General features: G+C 38.3%; 1 protein-coding gene across 6 annotated transcripts; it reads right to left on the bottom strand.

The window, feature by feature from the left end:
• Positions 1-9,543: 9,543 nt before the first annotated feature.
• Positions 9,544-19,654, bottom strand: LOC306848366 (BCL2/adenovirus E1B 19 kDa protein-interacting protein 3-like). Of its 6 annotated transcripts, none has more exons than XR_013782229.1 (7): positions 19,538-19,654; positions 14,633-14,885; positions 13,214-13,295; positions 12,958-13,064; positions 12,400-12,555; positions 10,574-12,024; positions 9,544-10,397 (listed from the first exon to the last, which is right to left on the bottom strand). XR_013782229.1 is itself a non-coding variant. In XM_079382872.1 (6 exons), exons 1-6 carry the CDS (start codon positions 19,590-19,592, stop codon positions 11,976-11,978), a joined length of 702 nt encoding a protein of 233 aa, XP_079238998.1. In that variant the 5' UTR covers positions 19,593-19,634; the 3' UTR covers positions 9,545-11,975. The 6 variants fall into 6 exon arrangements, 1 of the variants encoding a protein (XP_079238998.1); XR_013782232.1 differs by having other exon boundaries at positions 9,544-10,390; positions 10,569-12,024; positions 19,538-19,634; XR_013782230.1 differs by having other exon boundaries at positions 9,545-10,413; positions 10,529-12,024; positions 19,538-19,641.
• Positions 19,655-19,841: the final 187 nt, after the last annotated feature.

The raw sequence follows: 19,841 nt of genomic DNA, 5'->3' as shown, positions 1-19,841 counted from the left end.
ATGGTATTCTGAGGTTTCTCCTTTGAATAATATACATTTTGTAAAAAAAATATACAACAAATCAACAATTAATTTGAATTAAATCAGAATTAAAATAAATATTGTGTTGATTTATTGTAAGTTAATTTAGATGTACCCCCTCCCCCCTCTTTATTCATTATGGTTAGACCAGCAAATAATAAATAATAATAATCATAATAACATCTCAACATTTCTGCAAACTGGTCTGGTTTAACCTTAATAAAATAAACAAAATAAAAGTTTTATTAATTTGATCTATCTATTTATTTATTTAATTCTTTATTTATTTATGTTGCTGATGTTTCCAGAAAACCTACTGATGAAGATAATATAATTTATTGCACCTTTATTAAATGTTACGTATGACTTAAGCATCAATGTAAATAAATTGTGGGATCTCAACTCTCAATGTGTCCCTAAAATGTGTCAGGCCTCATCAATGAAGATGCACTTTTAGAAATGCAAAAGTGTTTCTCTTGCATTTTCATACTTAAATATTATGGGGGGAATTATAATATAATGGTAATATGTTTGCAAATAATGAATTAAGCATTATATATCTCCTATAGTTGTGCACACACATGCAAATTACACACAACCCCTCCACTTCAGCATATGCAACCTCAGAACACCTGCCAGCAGCCAATCATGTGAATGGAAGCCCACAGGCTCCTCCCACTGAGTTTCTATGGTTGCCATGGGTTACTGGGTAGGCTGGTCCTGTAAGCCTGTCTCCCATAAATGAGGACCACCACCAACACAATGGATCCCGCTCTTGTGTGAGATAATTTTGTATTTCATGGTTCGGTTCTCAGTGCATGGCTAATCGTTCTTTATTAATGTGACCAGTTTGCTGCACAAAGGAAAAATGAGTGTACAAACTATTTGGAAGCATCTCACATTGTTGAATGGTGTAGCAAAGACACCAATGAGCTGCTTTAGAAGCTGAGAGCAACTCCAGAATGCAGCTACACAAACTACAGCATGCTTTACACTGTGATTAAAAGTATAAAATCTCCATTTGCTCTTCCTAGTAGATCTAAAATCACAATGTTCATCCGTTGCTCTTGATGGATGGATGTTTGCTTTACTGCCTCTTCAGTCACTGAAGTTCAGTGTTTCATGTTTACCATGAGTTTGGCTTTTTAGCCATTAAGAGGCATTAATGTGCTAATTATCACTGACTATTTTTAGAATAGCACACTAGCCCTGAACTATGTATACTATGTACACTTCTTGTATGGCTTAAGTATGCAACTCTAGTTTAAATTTCAGTTTATCCAGTATAATTTATTATACAGTAAAAATATTTGATTCCTAGAATTATTGTAAATATTTACTCCCCCCCCCCCCCCCATTAACTGCATGCCAAATGACGCACTATACACTATGCATGTATAGACTATGTACTTATGCACTATATACTCAACCATGTAGTGTATGAATTTTATAACATTATTTGTCATCATTAATAGTCGGAGTCTGATAGCCTCTCCCCCTTCGCGACGTAATTAAAGCTGCACGAGCGCATGGAGTGTCCAACATTCCACACATTTTTTGGTTATTTAAGTGCATCATCTAGGTATTTAAAGTGAGCTTTTTCTTTTGGGAATTTTCAGTGAGAACACACTACTCGCACTATTTATACCACAAAACGCCATCATAGAATAGGCTAGTGCAGACACGACACACCTAGTGATTCATTATATGATTAGAATTTCAGGCAACAATTTACAACAAATACAAAATAACTTAATTTTCTAAAATGTATATCCTTTTTGGAATGCACTGACAGTTAACCTTGAATGATTTCAAATCCCAGATGATTGTTACCCAAGGTAAACAATTAATCTTGAGTATTAATAAACTGATCTTTCACACTGTACAACCAACAGCAGGCCTCATTTTCAGTATTTACGTTCTAATTTGCATATTGGCAGAGTCCATGTCATAGATTGGACAAAGGCAAAATGTGCTATCAAGGTTTCTAATTCGAACTATAAAGGTAAAAATAAAACAGTCTCTTCTTCACTTCAATTCAGGAGTTTTCTGTTACATTTGGACATTTCCCCTCAGACACTGAAAGGTCCATTCATACAACGGACGGTTTTTACATAGTGCTCCAAAGCATGTGAATATAGGCTAAATTGGCTGATTGGCTGTCGTTGCTAACCATCTAGCCGTGATATTCTTACCCCGCATCCTTTGACACCACAGAAGTGCTGCTAACCCTGTGCCAGAGCAATGTTTCGAAACCCAGGATAAAACCTCACTTCTAAATTACAAGTGTGAATGTGAAACGGGATTAAGTGTGAAACTGGATTAAAAAGTGGGGTACGACGATAACACTGGGTTAAGCGCAGTGTGAAAATTCCCTAACTTCATCGTTACCTAATGCATACTCACATGCATTAGGTGTACAATTACTTAAAAACAAAACAAAACAAAAAAAACAGTAGGCAGCAGTGGTGGACAAAGTACACAGATCAAGTACTCCAGTAAAAGTACTGCTTTTTAAATTTTACTCAAGTGAAAGTACAAAAAGACTCTATTTTTTATGTACTTAAGTAAAAAAGTACTGATAGATTTATTTTGCAATTTTATATAGACTACTTTATTTAATTTTATATTAGCACATATTTTTTATAATCCTACTGCCCAAAATACCTGTGATTTTCCCAAAATAACCACTATAAGGAGTGAAGATATATTGTTGTTGATATGCTGATGAGAGTGATGTAGTAATGTTCACTGTGAAGCTTACACTGCGATGTAGAGAAAACAGATTTGACTAATTTTCACCAGTAAGAAAAAAAGTGTTTTGCAGAACGTCAGTTATACTGTATATGACATGAGAATTAGGCCTGAAGTTAGGAAGAACATTTTAAGGAAAATATAATTATTTTCATAATGATTTTTTTCTTCTCAAACCTTGTCTGTAAGTATTCATTACAAAATTTTGGTGAGTATTGTATATTTCTCATATCCTATATCAGTGTTCGCAGTCGTTGGGATTGATAAAGGCCTGCTAAGTACGTTCGCATACTGGTGCGGGTCTTTGGATTCGTGTCAACTTGATATATTTCACTGCTGTTCGCAGCCAGTGTGTTGTGTGTGGCTTACTGCGCCAGGAGTATTATGGCTTCCCAGTGCTGCAGGTTTTGTCACTCAAAAATGGACCCTCGTGATGGGCATAGGGAATGTCCTTCATGCTTGCTCATTTGAAGGAGGATGTGGATAATCCCTGCACTGCAGCTTGTGATCTACCTAGAGATGAACGAATTTGTCGTGCTATAAGGGCATGCAGCTCTGCACCTGAGCGTGGTAGGGCGAGGGAACGTTCATCGGACAGGCATTTACATTTAGCTGACGCTTTTATCCAAAGGGACTTACAATTGCTATATATGTCAGAGGTCGCACACCTCTGGAGCAACTTAGAGTTAAGTGTCTTGCTCAGGGACACATTGGTGTCTCACAGTGGATTCAAACCCGGGTCTCTCACACCAAAGGCATGTGTCTTATCCACTGCGCCATCACCACCCCCAAGGCATGGTCATAAGTCTCAGACCCATGGGTTTTATCCACCATAGCTCACGGGTACAGACTGCAATTTCGACGGCGCCCTCCACCCTTTTCAAAAGTCCGAATAACTGTTGTCAGGGACCCACTACTGAAGTCCATACTTGTAGAAGAGATAGAAAATCTCTTACAAAAAGAAGCAATTTCAAAGGTGGCCTTCGACACACAGCAGACTGGATTTTATTCAACTTATTTCATAGTGCCAAAAAAAGACGGCTGTCATCGTCCTGTTCTAGACCTCAGGGGACTCAACCAATACCTGAAAGTTCTTCCATTCAAAATGATCCATACAAGGATTGTAATGCAGTCCATAAGTGCAGGAGAATGGTTCACATCTCTGGATCTAAAAGATGCCTATTTTCATGTTCCAATTTGCCCAGAGCACCGGCCCTTCCTTCACTTTGCTTTTCAAGGCCAAGCCTTTCAGTTCAAGTTTTACCATTCGGCCTGTCATTAGCACCAAGAATCTTCACTCGGGTGGTTGCAGCCGCCCTAGCTCCCCTTCGCGGGATCAAGATCCTGCCATATCTGCACGATTGGCTAATTTGTGCTCCTTCCCGAGAGCAGGTCATTCGGAGCACAGAAGAAGTTCTAGCCCATATTCAGTTCCTGGGGTTCACTGTGAATTGGAGGAAGAGCAGTCTTCAGCCCAAAAAGCAGGTGGATTTCCTGAGTCTACAATTCAATTCCTTGACAATGGAGGTATGTCTTACTCCTCGGAGAATAGACAGCCTGGAGAAAGCAGTAAATCATTTCCAGACAGGGAAGATTGTGACAGCCCACAGGGTCCAGGACCTATTAGGCATGATAGCAGCAGCATCGATAGTAATTCCCTTTGGTCTGTTGAGGGCACGCCCTATACAACGGTGGTTCAACTCTTTTCGTCTTCATCTGAGAGAGGACCCGAGGAAGAGGCTGTGTGTTTCACAGGCCTGCATGAGAGCCTTACTTCCCTAGAGGAACAGGAGTTTCCTTCGCAGGGGAGCCCCATTGGGCAATATTTCCCACAGGAGATCAGTGATCACAACTGATGCATCACTGACAGGTTGGGGAGCCATTTGGGAGGGCAGGTCAGTGAACGGCAAGTGGGAACCCCCTTGGTCATCAGAGCACATAAATGTGTTAGAACTGAGGGTTGTTCATCTTGCTCTAGAAGCCCTATTACCAATTATATGCTACAAACATGTCATGATAAGAACGGACAGTACCTCTGTAGTTTACCACATAAATCACCCGAGGGACGAGATCGCTAAAATGCCTTCAGGTGGCGACAAATCTATTAACGTGGGCATATCCACGGCTGTCCTCGCTAAGAGCAATCCACATTCTGGGTACAGCGAACAGAGCAGCCGACATTCTGTCCAGGGTGGGGCCTCTACCAGGGGAGTGGCGGCTACACACAGAGGTGATAGCTCAGGTAGACAGCCCAGGTAGATCTTTTTGCATCCGCGGAATCAACCCATTGCCCGAGATGGTACTCTCTCAAAGTACAGGATGGCAGTTTGGGCCTGGATGCTCTGTCTTCAAGAATGGCCGACAGACTTATTGTACGCTTTCCCCCCCTTCCCCTAATACCTCAAGTTCTTCAGAGGATCAGGGAAGGTTGCTACATGATTTTGCTAGTTGCTCCACGTTGGCCAGGAAGACCATGGTTTTCAGAAATGATTCAGCTGATTCAGGGTCACCCGTGGCAGCTACCATCACGGGCAGATCTCCTGTCACAAGTGGGTGGCCAAATTTGGCATCAGAACCCAATGGCTCTGCGCTTGTGGGTATGGCCCCTGCAGAGCCCGTCCCTCAGCAGATAGATGATGCTGTTTAGGAGACTCTAAACAATGCTAGAGCCCCATCTACTCGTGCTAACTATGCCATTAAATGCAGAATCTTTTCAGAATGGTTTTTGGGCACAAATGTTGATCCGATAACCTGTTCTGTGCCTCTTGTTCTTCGTTTTTTGCAATTTCAACTAGACCAAGGCAAGGCGGCTAGCACGATCAAGGTCTATACGTCATCTATCTCTGCATTTCACGGAAGGGTTGATGGCCAGCCAGTAGGCCGACATCCCTTGGTATGCCAGTTTTTGAAAGGGGTTCGTCGTCTCTGTCCAAATCGCACTCTGCGGGCACCAAGTTGGGACTTACCTCTCGTATTAGACTCTCTCACTAAGACCCCGTATGAACCATTGGCTAACACAGATCTTAAAGCTTTGTCTCTTAAGACAGCTTTCCTTTTGGCCATTTGCTCTGCAAAAAGGGTAGGAGAGTTATGTGCTCTATCTGTTAGTGATGACTGTCTACGTTGGAAACCAGAGGGCACAGGCGTGTCACTCTGGCCAAACCCTGTATTTTTACCAAAAGTAATTAATCCCCAGTTTAAGAATCAAATACTGGAGATCACTCAATTTCAACCTCCTTCACAGACAGAACAGGAAGGCTTACCTTATGTCCAGTAAGGGCGTTACGTACTAATGCAACTGTTACTCAGTCTTTGAGAAAATCTCATTCTCAGCTTTTTGTTTGTCATGGAAAGACCAGGCTAGGGTTGCCACTTTTGAAGTAACGTTTGTCACACTGGTTGGTTGATGTTATCTCCCATGCTTATACAGTGAGAGGGTTGCCAGCTCCTGTAGGAGTTTATTTACTCAAAATAAAACTACTCCAGTAAAGTACAGATACTTGAAAAATGTACTTAAGTAGGCTCACTGACCACCACTGGTAGGCAGTAATAGTATCTAATATTTAGTGTCTAAATGACCAATCAGATGACAAAGGAGTGTCTTGTTAAAAAACATTCATATTAAACAAAGTGTGAGTCAATAAACTCATAACGTTCTTGTAGTGGATGCAATTCAACTGCATATTTTATGGCAATATACACACATTCAGAAACAACATAACAATCTGTTCATCATTTATCTACTTTTAATGCAAACAAAACACCAGATGTGATTTACACAAGTGTCCTGAATCAGTCAGTTCAAATTCTACAATGGTCGGCTAAAAATGCTTTGACAAAAGAAAGCTAACAGCTCAATGTCTACCTATGAACAAGATTTAAACAGAATTCAAGACCCTATGAAGAAGAGATCACGGTAATCACTAAAAACAAAAAAAAACAAAAAACAAAAAAACACTTAGCTTTTTAAAGTAAACCAAAGCAACAGATACAGGTTTACGTTGTGATCTAAATGTTACTAAATCTATTTTGTGAAAACAGTTATTCACAGTGGGTGACTTATGAGAACCAAAGCTGGTTGTGTTTCAAACAAACCAAATAAAAGTTCAGCATGCAGTCATTAAGGCAAGTGAAGGAAACATGGGGGAAGAGGTTTTTCTTTTGGCAGTGGCATAAAAGAATCATAAAAATAAGACAATAATGGATCATAAATGTAAAATAAAAGTAAGAGTGAAACCAAACAGCTTCATATTCTTTGAACAGACAGAAATCTGCTTGAAGTACCTCTTGGTTCCATCATGAAATGAAATATGAACATCACAAATCATCTTCAAACACTCAATAAGTTTGAATGAGCTCTTAAAGGGACAGTGCACCCAAACATTCTGAGAGAAAAAAGTCATAATTTCATCCCAAACCAATTGATTTTGTTTCTTCTCTTAAATACAAAAGATGTTCATACTTTTTATACATTGCATTTAAGGTGTACTAGCAAACTCAGAAAAGGACAAAAGTAGTGCATACAACTTCTACACTATATTCCAAGTCTTCTGAAGTCATACAGTCCTTTATGTAAGGAACAGACTCAAATTTAAGCCATGATCCAGTTTTAATCTTTTTTTATTATTTTATTATAATCATGACGAGTTTAGTGTTTCACAGAAGAAAGAAAGTCAAACAGTTCTGAACATCACAAGGGTGAGCATTTGATGTCTCATTTTTGGGTGCACCTTCCCTTTAAACAAAACAACATTTTGCTTTTATCTGTTACTGAAGCATTTGTTAGCTTTCCATATTTGAAGTTTGCACATAACAGAATAAAAGCGTTTCCTGTACCATGCGGTTTTCTGTACCTGTAACATGCATCAGGTCAGGAGAGACCACCATCAGAGCGCAGGTCGCATGCTTGCCTGTCTGGAGACTTTTTACCAAATAAAACCCCACATTCACAGTGCTCAACAATCACATGCATTCGAGTTATTCCATCAAACACACACTCGTGCACCTTTACATCGAAAACTTGGCACCATCTTACCTTAAAGTATGGATCAATATGAACTTAATGAATCTATGGCAAAACCACTCTAGCATTTCCATTATAATTAAGAATGACATGATACATCATAGGGAATGAGTGGGACAAACAACAACAGCACAGCTGTTATAAGGTTGAGTGAATTTGTTTGGTCACAGCACCCCTAGTGTTGGATACAGGAAAAGTATTCAAATTTTAAACTCCAATGCATTTGACTTGCATTTAAATATTAGGGCGTTGTGGAAATTATATTCACCTTATTTTGCAACGTGGAAGTAAGCATTTTTTATTTTTATTTTTGAATGTGCGAGGCTTCTGATTCTTCATCTGCTATAGGTAAATAAATAGAAGAATAGCAAAGTACAGTAAACAGTAAAACTATTTATGCTGAAAAACTGTTTTTAATTACGATATACTGAAATACCATGATAACTGTCAATATAACTAAGCATAACGGACTGGGTTTGCACAGACAAATAACACAGCCTGCAACATACAAATTACGAATGGCCACATCCGCTCTGCGTTAGAAATAAGGTGGACAGTCAATACAAAGATTTGTGTCAATATACAAAACAATTTTCCAATCTCATTTGCCATTTGGTAGTTTTGCCAACAACTTAACATATTTTTGGAGAACTGTACTGAACACCTAAGATTTATTTGATGAATTTCATGAGGTTTGATCTGAATATGATGTGAGCCAATTTTGGCATAGATTGGACAAATTTAGCAGGGGAACAGTAAACAAAAATGATGCTAAAATCTATTAAATTGGCAGAAAGGCATAGGGAGAAACTTTAGGAATTGTTCATCATAGTCACCAAACTGATCAATGTATTATGGCAATCATGCATAGGAAGTTTCATGCCAATATATAAGTGTTGCAAAGATACAGCCCGTATTTTCCATATGGAGCCAAATTTGTTGATCTCTTACATGCAAATGGACTGGCATCACAAATGGCTTTGAGTAACATGCTCTCCAAAACTGTGAACTGAAAGCTGCTGAGAGATGCAAAATTGAGTTTGGTGGAAATTAAACCACCAAGAGAACTGAACGAAGAAGTGGTCTCTTTTGTCTCTTGTTGGTCATTTATATTAATGCATTTGGCAGATACTTGCATTTAAGGAATTCATTTTCATTACAGTTCATGCATTCCCTTGGAATCAAACCCATGACCTTGACTTTATTAGCGCCAGGCACTACAGTTTGAACTACAGAATTCAGAAAAGTCACAATTTTAGGAAAAAGGGAAGCATTTCAAATAGGGCGTAATTATCATTATAATTGTCGTTGTTGGTTAACCAGTTTCCAAACTGGGGTTTGTGTTAAAGCTGCAGGGGCTTTGTGAATTGATGAAATACAAATAATTATTAAATCATAAAAATGTAAAATTAATGTTGTTTACCTGCATTTCATGTGAACATTTACCAACATAAAGATTTGTAAACATGCAAATGTGTTGAAATTATTGAAATATTAGCTTAAAATAAAACATTTAGGTCAAACAAATTTGTGAATCATTGCCATACAGCACCAAACTAACTGTACTGTAGTTTTAATCTACATTTGTTTGGTTCTACATGCATATTAATGCAATACTATTTATGTGATGAATATAATGAGGTAAAACAAAAAGGATGGGTTTCATATAAATTCCTAACTTGTCACATGGCAAAAGCATAACACATGAGGAGCGTTCAACAATGGAATGACAACAAAAGAAAAGATGAATGTCAGATTATATTTTAATATCAGTTCACTTTTCCTTCAATACCAGTGAAATACAAGAAACTTCATGTTCATTGCTTCATCACTCCAGTCGCTATTGGAATTCAAATGAAACGCATGGTGGAGCTGTCAATCACGAGGGCCCCGCCTTACAGTACCCACACTCATGATTAAAGCAAAAGCTCAAAACAACAAAAGAGAGATATAACAGAGAAAGAAAACATCATAATGTGCGTAAAACATCTGGTATGGTGATCCCACCCGATCACCAGGCCTAGTTTATCATATCTGAAATGAGCTACAGCTATTCCATTCACAGTTCTCATTCCGCCCCACGCAGGAGAAAACTTCACCTCTGTCACGTCCTGATGTGAAATCTCTGAACACACGCATGCAATGGGGCTCAGAAAAGGTGCAAACAAAAGTCGAGGCACGGTTGAAGTGACACTAAATTGGCCTCTTGTATTTCCACTCCCCCTCTGAGAAAGAAAAAAAGCATGAAAACAGAGTAAAGATGTAAAATGTGGCACACTGACACAGACGGCCTTAATGCAAAGGGTGACCTGTTAACTCGTTTGGGTAGCCAAACTCTTGCTGGATTATTTAACTGTTAGTTTTTTGTATGAAACACTTTACTTAGTAAAAGTGTTACTGTGAGGGTGAATTATAAAACTTGTCAAATAAATTATATATATATTTTGAAAGGCAGAGCAATGAACCACCATGGTGTATGAATATGTTAAAATGTAAATAATTTTTACAATCATAGTAAAGAAAAAATGGGGAAAATTTGGTTCATTGTTAAGAAAATAATGCTTCAGATGTGTTAATGCAGGGGTGCCCAAACTCGGTCCTGGAGGGTAGGTGTCCTGCAGAGTTGAGCTCCAACACACCTGCCGGGAAGTTTCTAGTATGCCTAGGAAGAGCTTGATTAGTTGCTTCAGGTGTGTCTAATTGGGGTTGGATCTAAACTCTGCAGGACACTGGCCCTCCAGGACCGAGTTTGGGCACCACTGTGTTAAACCTTGCCTTAATTCTTTACAAATTAAAATAAAATCAATCAAATGGGATGAAATTTGACCCGGACATGTTCGTGACAAATTTCATCTGTAAATCAGTGAGTGTAAAAGTCTCCTAAATGAGTGGTTTATATGTACACGGAGTGTGGATCTGTTGCTTTGACAAAAGTACGTACGACAGCGTATAATACACAACTATAGCAACACTACGCCTAATAACCACAGGGTGTTCACAGTAAAACCAAAGGCCTTTGTAAGGTGTAAGGTCAAAACGGAGTGACTGACAGGATCAATAACCCACTCAAACCAGACAGAGTCTACGAGAGGTACAAACGACTCATCTTGGGTTGGCGGTGAAACCCTTTGGCACTAAGATACACAGTCAGAAACTGCTGTGAGCAGGATATGCATCAAGGCAAACCAGAGTGTGTGTTTGTGTGTGTAGCTTCCTTATTAACTCCAAAAACATCCAACCCGACCAGTTTGGCTCTTAAACAGATGTACGTCCATGCTGATCTCTTTAGCTTAAGGTCTTTCGATTAGAAAAACATGTATTGTTCATGTAAATTTGTGATTTACTTATATATTTTTATACTATAAAGCTGCTATAAAGTGATGCTTCGGTTCTAGTCCATCATATTGGATCTTTACAGAAGTGCAGAGCAAACAGAAAAGGGCCTAACACAGAACTGAGAGGAACCTCTAAGATTTACATTCTATGCAAAATAAGTCTCTAAATAATTGTCATAACAGTCCAAAGCAATGCAGCGAGTGCACTGACATACGTAAAGAATGACTTGGTCTGTCTTTAAACAGTCATCGTTCTCCTAAGAAAGTAAATGACTAACATGCATTTTTGATGCTGTCACACAAGAAGGGAAGTGAATAAATTAAATTGCGCAACATAATGAGCAAAATCATCTCTCTAGAATAAAATATCACAACTCTCCTATAGCAACCCTCCTAAATTTCCTATTAAGAGTCAATATTCTCCCAAGATATCCCCGGGCCACATCCAGACTCTATATTAGTTACATATGAAGTGCGTCATGCAGAAATAAAAGCGTATTATGGCCGTGGTTGTAGTGGGGCTCTAACTTGTATAGTAGCGCGTCATGAAAAATAAACGTATAATTCACTACATGTCCAAATAAAAACATCTAAAACATGTCAGTAAGCCACAGCGTTAGAGGGCAAGAAAATGCGACACAGCCAAAGGTCAACAAGCAGAATGTCTTCCAGCAGAGGGTGTGATGGGAAACCAGGACCGTGGGTTAAAGAAACGATAAAGAGAAAGTCAGAGAGGGGGAGGGAATGAGAGAAAGAGAGAGAGGGGAATCATCACACGATTGGCCACTGCTGTGCCACCGCTGCTCATGATGGCGCGTCCAGGCACTGGGGTCTGTTCAGGTTTAAAATGAGCTGGTGGAGGGTGTAGTCAATCTCTTCCCAATGTAGACCCTAAACAAGGACACAGATTTAGTATATTCCTGTATCTTTATTTATATATATTTGCAATGCAACTCTAAATGCTCGATGAATTAACTGTATTATTTGGTGAAAGAATAAATTTTTTTCTGAATATATTTCTGTCCAAAATAACTGGATTTGCTGTAGCTTTTCTTAAAAATTATATTCCCATTTTGTAGTGTTTTTGCAGTGAAAACCCACCAAAAAAGTCAGTAAGAATACAATTAATTTAGTACATTTTAAATGAACATGCAGTAGGCAATACATTCTTAAGACAAAAAAGTAATAGCCTCTTAAATAGATCTTGATAGGTAGAGCTTGTATAGGTCTTTGTGTGTGTGTGTGTTTTTGTGTGTTGACATTCACCCCAGTCCCAGAGCCAGGATGTGGGTGAGCAGCAGCGAGGGCATGAACACTTTGAGGAACTCGGCGGAGAACACGCCACCTTTCTTCATAGCACCTGTCTTTCTCATGCTCAGAGACACCGATCCAGAACGCTTTGGGTGGCGGAAGTGGAATTCCCTGCGAACAGTCAAAGATGATCATACTTGTATCTTCGTATCAAAAACTGTTTGAATTGCAGAACAGTTCTGTTGCGAGTTTGGTACTTTACTGAGGGTTTACAATAAAAATACAAATATTTTTAAAATAAATAAAATAGACTTTTTAAAATTAATAAACATTTAATATTTTTAATAAAAATTAAATACATTTTAATAAGTAAAATAAATAAAAATGAATGTTAAACAAATATTTTAAAACAAATTAAAATATTTAAATACAAATTAAAAAAAAGAATAAAAATACAATAAAACAGAGAATAGAATATTTCATAAATTAGGTATATTGGATTTGTTTAGGAATTAATTTATGTGGAAAATTATGAACATACACACAAATTATTATTTGGATGTAGGTTCTTACTTCGGGGGAATGTTCTCTGGTCGACTGGACCAGTCTGCCACCCAACTCTCCCCTTTATTCATGAGGATATCATCTTCTTTGTCCTTCTCCAGACTATCATCTTCTGACTAAAAGAGATGAGAAAAGACCAGCATGTTTGATAAATTGCATTCAATAAAGTGTGCTTATTAAATAACAGCGCTATCACTGATAGATAGTAGCTCGATGATGACTATTGTAGATTATTGTAGATTCATATACTGTGCGCTGCTCTTACCTGACAGTCTCTCTCGCTGGGCATCTCCACATCAAACGTGATCTGCCCCTCATCCTGGTCAGGACTGTGTGGTCGTGGTGGGCTGTAAACACGTCAGAGAAATGTAAAATACAGATTACAGAAAACAAGAGAACAACAGATGCCCTGAATCATGTAAGGAGTGAATTGAAGTTGACTGGGAGCTGCATACGTAAGAATAGAACTGCTAAAACAAAGCAGTGCTGCCCACAGACGCCTCCTCTCTAGATGAGCTTCTGTGGATGAATTGAATTTGAATCTATGAATTTACTATCATTTTCACTCTTCCTCAGTCATTTATGACAAATAATGCTGCAGAAATCAAGTCAGAAGGAACGTATTTCATGAATTGAGCATACATGAACACCACAACAGTGTCATGAGAATGGTTAAATACATAAAGCTTCAACTTAAGTTCTTATTATTATGTTTTTGGTACTAGTGCTGTATTTGTCTTGAAAATGAGACAAATAAATATGAAAGTTTTTGGTGCATTGGTTAATGTTATACAAGTAAGTGGACCTCAGTGATAAAAAGCCATTACTACCTGACTGATGTCACTAAAATATCTTGAGGTGTTGTTAATGTTAACTAAAAATAAAACTGTTACAAACTGTTTTTGGACATTTGAAATAAAGCTAAAATAAAAGACATTACAAACATTAGATGAAAAACCTTAAATGAAATTTAAACGAAAATGATAAATGTTGCATTGGCAGCTAACTGAAATAAATACGTTTCTGCTGAAGTACTAAAGTTACTAAAACTAAACAGAAGTAAAAATAAAGCTAAATAGAAATATAATTATGAAAAACTATATAATTAGGAGAAAATAATTAAATTAAAACAACAAAAGAACAATAAAATTACCAAAATTTAATTGAAAACTGAAAATATAAAATAAAAGCTAATTCAAAATATGAATAAATATCAAAGTCTTCCATGTTATGATATTTATTGCGATATTTCAAAAAAAGACACAAAGAATTAGAAAATAGTTTTTATAAATAGTTCAAATTCATTTTTTTTTTATAATTTTCCATTTTAAATTGTATTTCACAATTTTGAGCAAATTTGTTGTTTTTGTAATTGTATTTTTTCTTTATATGTCTAATATAGTTCATTTATTTTTATTTCAGTCTTAGTTTGAGTTATTTTATTACATCAAGTTAAACTAAATAATCAGAAATGTTGCCTCGGAAACTAGCTTTAAAAAAAAAAAACAATCAAAGTAATAAAAATGTTTTTAATTGTCTATAATAACCCCGGTCTGGGAGTAGTCCATTCGTTTTTAGCCAATCAGAAACACTCTCTTCCTGTCAATCATTCTGAGCGTCCTGGTTTGAAGGGCGGCGTTTCTGAGAATAAAGGGAAGTGAGCGGCCTGTTCCTCTGCTCGTACCTGTTGCAGGACGAGCTGCTGGGGCTGGACTCGTGCTGGGCGTCCAGTAGGATTTTCTCCATGTCTCCGTTATGGATAGAGGAGGAGGAAGGCACATGCTCCAGTCCTCCTGTCAGGACCTCCTCTTCCTCCTGCACGGCCTCCAGGGCCTGTGAAGCCTGGGACTCGCCTTCGTTCCCGTTCCCCAGCAGAGAGGGCAAGCTGAGGCTCTGCTGCTGAGTGTTTCCATTCATCTCCAGCTCCACCCAGGACCCTGAAAAAACCCAAACAGTCATTAGCATCAGCTCCTGCTTCACAAGACTAATGCATCAATCATTTAAAGGGGCCGACTTTATTTATTTTTAATCCACTGTAAATGAGTTTTTATGAGAGTTTCTTAGCGTGTCCACCGGTGTGGAGCTGAGCTTCTTTCTCTAGGCAGACTCATTCAGGGGATTGTAGGATTGACATCAGCACAGAATAAGCGATGAGAGCCAAAAATGCACATTTTGCTCAAAAGGGAACACGAGACTGACTTGTGAGAACAAACATCCACTGTTGACCCGGTGCAAACATGAGACAGACGTGTGTCCCGTCTTCCCCGCACTGTTACTAGGCAAAACAGAAAGATCCGCAGACAGGTCCCATGATGCTTCAATAACACAGTGGAGTGACGGGATGTTGCTAGGGCATTGCTATGTGGTTGCTAGGGTGTTCTTGGTGGTTGAGTCTCTGAAGTTGCTCCAAACTAAATAAGTCATTTAAAATGTGTACTCATCATTGCAATATCAAGGGAAATAATCTACATTTGTCATAATCCTGCAGCACTAATAAACCAGCGGCCTGTTTAAATCAGCACATCTTATTATGCCAAAATCCTTCACCATCCCTCTACACCGAACTCTTGTATTTGCCCACGGTTACTGGTATGTTGCCATGGCAGAATGCATTCCAGCAGCTCTTCATCTGTGAGCATTTGTTGTCTCACTGCATCACAACACCACAAAATGGAGAAGACTTCAGACTTATAATGAAGGAGGGAAGCCAGACAAATCTGGCAACTAGATGAACCACCCAGTAACCACTCAGAACACCCTAGCAACACCTTGAATTAAAAATATAAAAGGTAATTGTGACTTTTTTTCTCAGAGCTCTTTTGTTCTTAGAATTGTGTGGTATAAACTCAAAATTGCGAGTTATAAAGTAAGAACTGCGTGATATAAACACAATTGTATGTTAAAAAGTCAGAATTTCATGATGTATATATACATATATACAGTCGCAAATGTGACTAGTAAAGTCAGAACTGTAAGATATTAAACCTCAAAAGAAGTGTGACTTTTCTTTCCTCAGAAATGGACTTATAACTCGCAATTGCAAGTTTATATCTCACAATTCTGAGAAAAGAAGTCAGAATCGACTCTTCTCTGGGAATTTGATTGACAGGCGATCTGACCCATCATAACGGTGAATCTTTTGTCCATTTTGTCCGACAAACAAACCAGAGCCGAAACAAACCAGACAGGATAGTAGATTAACGTCGGTGGACTTGAACTTGAAAAATGTTGTGTATTGACGTCTTTCCGCAGTTGAAGATGTTTAATTTGTGCTGAAACTAGTATAGAGGAAGAGATGATCGATTCACGTGCCGCTTGAACTGAGGCGCTACAGCGATCTGTCACGATACATTAAAGAGCCACAAAATGGTATTTATTGTTTGAATTTGAAAAAATGACAACCTTTGTCTGGTCTGTCGGCACAAACCCTTTACTCTGCGTTGTATTTTTCACTGTATGAGAACATGATGTGTAGTGTGAGATGCAGCAACAGTAACAAAGGAGGGTCTTTGTGAGGGGTCATTTCTAAGGAAAAAGTCAGTAAACTCAAGAGACAGAAAGTCAGAATTGCGAGAAAGAAAAGCTGAGTTTATATCTCACAATTCTGGAAAAAAGAAAATTGGGAGATAAAAAGTCGCTATTTAATGGGATATTTCACCCAAAAATGAATTAAGATGTTTTTGATGAAATCTGAAAGCTTTCGGACCCTCCATAGACAGCAATGTAACGTTCCCAGACCCAGAAACATAGTAAGGACAACGGTAAAACAGCCTGCATGTACCTCTGGATGCGTGTGGTGCTACTGACGTAGAAAACACATGCGCTGTGCATTATTTATGTGTAGAGGAAAGCACGTGCATGCGTCGTGATATTCTACATAATGGTGGAATACGAGATTTGGAGGAGAAGAATTGTTCAATAAAGTCATTGTTTTCGTTTTCTTTGCGCACAAAAAGTATTCTCGTAGCTTCGTAAAATTATGGTTGAACCACATGGACTATTTTACCGATGTCCTTGCTACATTTCTGAGCCTGGGAACATTACAGTTGCATTGCTGTCTATGGAGGGTTTGAGAGCTCTCGGATTTCATCAGAAATATCTTAATTTGTGTTCTGAAGATGAACAAAAGTCGTACGGGTTTGGAATGACACGAGGGTGAGAAATTAATTTAAATTAAAATAATTTTTGGGTGAACTAACCCTGTAAATCGGCTTTTTAATTTTTTTTTTATCCCATGATGGAAACAGGTGACTAAAAAAGTGGTGAACAATTACATCAATGTGGTAAAATATTCAAATGAATGCAGAGATAACACACCAGCTCTAGTTACACAACTAAACACACTGATCCTGGAGCAGCTCTGATGGAGTTCACTGCAGGACTAGAGAGGGACGGAGGGAGGGATTATGTAATCTCTGGCACATCAAACCCTCTCCCATCCCCCTGCTGTGTCTGTAACCCAGATCCATCTCTGTGCCACAGACACCCATAAACCTGCTATTCACCCTCACTAAACGCTAACCAGTAAACATGATGACTCATTTTTGTGAGTTTGCACCCTTTGAAAGACAGACTGTATCATAAAACCTATTGAGTTACCCATCTAGGCAGCATTTTTGAGTATCATTGCATATTTAAATGCTGTCTAGGTAGACAACACACTAGGTTTATAGAAACAGCCATGGTTTATTAAACAGTAAATCTGAACCCAGAATTTAGTCAACACCAAAAAGCGTTTGCAACTCATTTTACTTCTGTAACGTGACAAATTTTCCAAGCACAAGAGGATATTCAAGAGGAATGATTATTGGGTGAGACTTGATTTTACCCAGGAATTGATTGAATGGCAAAAAGTCTCTTTATATGACAAGAGATATGAAAAAAATATGACTGTCATAAAACTATTTTAGACAATTTTTATAGCATGTACTGTATTAAGAAAGTATAAAACACTGATCTATATATCTCTGTTATAGATCAGTGGTATAAAATAATTCTTATATCATGCTGACTTGTTTGGACATGTTTCTTGAGGCTTCTTGAAAGATTCGAGACGGCATTAGGGATACTGTTACCTGTCATAAATCACATGATAATAGACCTTAAATTACTTGATTGCATCACTTTACAACTAGTGCCACCAGATCCGCTGGGAAATGTTGTTACCTACAGCTGCTACACGCCCCATATTTGCATATCAAATATTTTTAGATAATTTGTAAGCTCTCATCTAACCAAGAGCAACCTACTTTCAGCTTTAACCATCACTGCACAAAATGCCACCGATATACCACAAAAAATCAGCTTATTCTGTCTGAGCGAGCTTGTACGTTTTCAACATATTTGCTGAAATATGCATGAATACATATGAAGATCCAACTACATTATATTAAAATCTACAATGTTTGTGCAAGAATTAAAAGTAATAGTACAGTTAATTTTTGGTTCTAGATGATGCAACGACATGCATTACAAAGTAGTTTTCTAAAAAAGGAAAAAGCAGCACAAAAATTAAGGAAATATGATTTGCACTTAACTTTTTTGCACTTTTGGTACATAAAGAATTTGAAAAATGAAGAAAATGTGCTGAGGTTTGGGGTCATCTAACCGTTTTTTTTATGTGCTAATATTAAATGATCAGTAGTATGAGCTCAGTGCTTCCAGAGAGCTGTTACATAATGCAAATAAACAGTTAATGATTACTAAACGCAAACACTAATAGCTCATTGTTCCCAAAGTGATTCAGTGATATCTGTTGAATAAATGAAGGTTGTGGCACAAATCTGAATACAATAGTGTGCATATGGATTCACCAAAGCTGTACAAACACAGGCCTCAACTGTTTTTTAAGAGTAAAGCTTAAAAACAATATTTCTATGAAAGCATGAATACACGGGATGAGGGGGAACTGAACAATTCTTGCTGCTCTTAACACAGGAAATGAACTAAATTCATTTAAGCAGTGAAATTATTTCAAATAAACCTCTGTGTCCAATTAACTGTGGTGTTATTATGATAAAATAAAGTAATTAGTAAGATTTCATTTTTTTAAAAGATAATTTAATCAATATATTAACACAGCAAGGAAATACAAGAATGACCCTGCTACTAAACAACTAAAACAGAAAGGGGTACACAATAAACAGTCAAATATTATGGCAATACCAAATTAAATCGCAATGAATTCAGCTTCTTTATTTATTTACACGCCCCCCGCCTCCATTTTTCTCAGATCCCCTCTTCGCCTTGTTTTTGATATCTGCGTAGCCCCGCCTCGAACTTAATCTAGAACTAACAATTGGCTTACGTTCCATCAATCATTCTGGGTTGCCATGCAACGCCACATCAACTCCCGCTCCCGTTCAATCTCATTCGCTCTCGCGTAATGACGCCACCTAAGCCCCGCCCTTTCACCCCTCCCCTACGAGCGAGGAGGAAATACCAGCCATTGAGCGAAGTGAGACAATAGATGTTGCATAACAGCGTTTTAAAGCTCCAGAGAAAAATGCAACCCACACAAATAACAGTTTTAAAGCGACATTAGGATCCCTCCCGAGTTTTCCCTGCAGAAATACAGACGGAGGTTTACCGTTGAGTCCCGGTTCTTCATTGTTGTTCAGCTGCGCGGCGGCTGCGGTGGACATGTTGCCTCTCCGGTCCGTCAACACGGCGCGCTCCCTCCAGCCCCCTCCGCGTGCACGCGCACGCATCTGCGTCGGCGTCATCATATTCACAACATTAATTTCAGTGATGCCTACTGAGTAAATGAAAGTTGCAGTAGCCTACAGAAGTGAGCAAAATAGAAGTATAATTTTAAAGTGCAAAACTGATAGAAACAGAGAGACAGATGAGTAAGCTCTAAAATAAACTCTCTACCCAATATACATACAAAT

Source organism: Barbus barbus (genome assembly GCF_936440315.1).
Source record: "Barbus barbus genome assembly, chromosome: 28".
Taxonomy (NCBI): domain Eukaryota; kingdom Metazoa; phylum Chordata; class Actinopteri; order Cypriniformes; family Cyprinidae; genus Barbus; species Barbus barbus.
The sequence above is the reverse complement of the archived record's forward strand: the minus strand, read 5'-3'. Positions and strand labels throughout refer to the sequence as shown.

Bases quoted from the DNA above. Each gene is read 5' to 3' on its own strand.
- LOC306848366 (XM_079382872.1), bottom strand. From the start codon at position 19,592: ATGTCCACCGCAGCCGCCGCGCAGCTGAACAACAATGAAGAACCGGGA. The intron at 14,886-19,537 runs GTAAACCTCCGT...GGGTTTTTTCAG, and splicing joins TGAAGAACCGGGACTCAACG to GGTCCTGGGTGGAGCTGGAG. The intron at 13,296-14,632 runs GTACGAGCAGAG...ACGTGTTTACAG, and splicing joins AGCAGCTCGTCCTGCAACAG to CCCACCACGACCACACAGTC.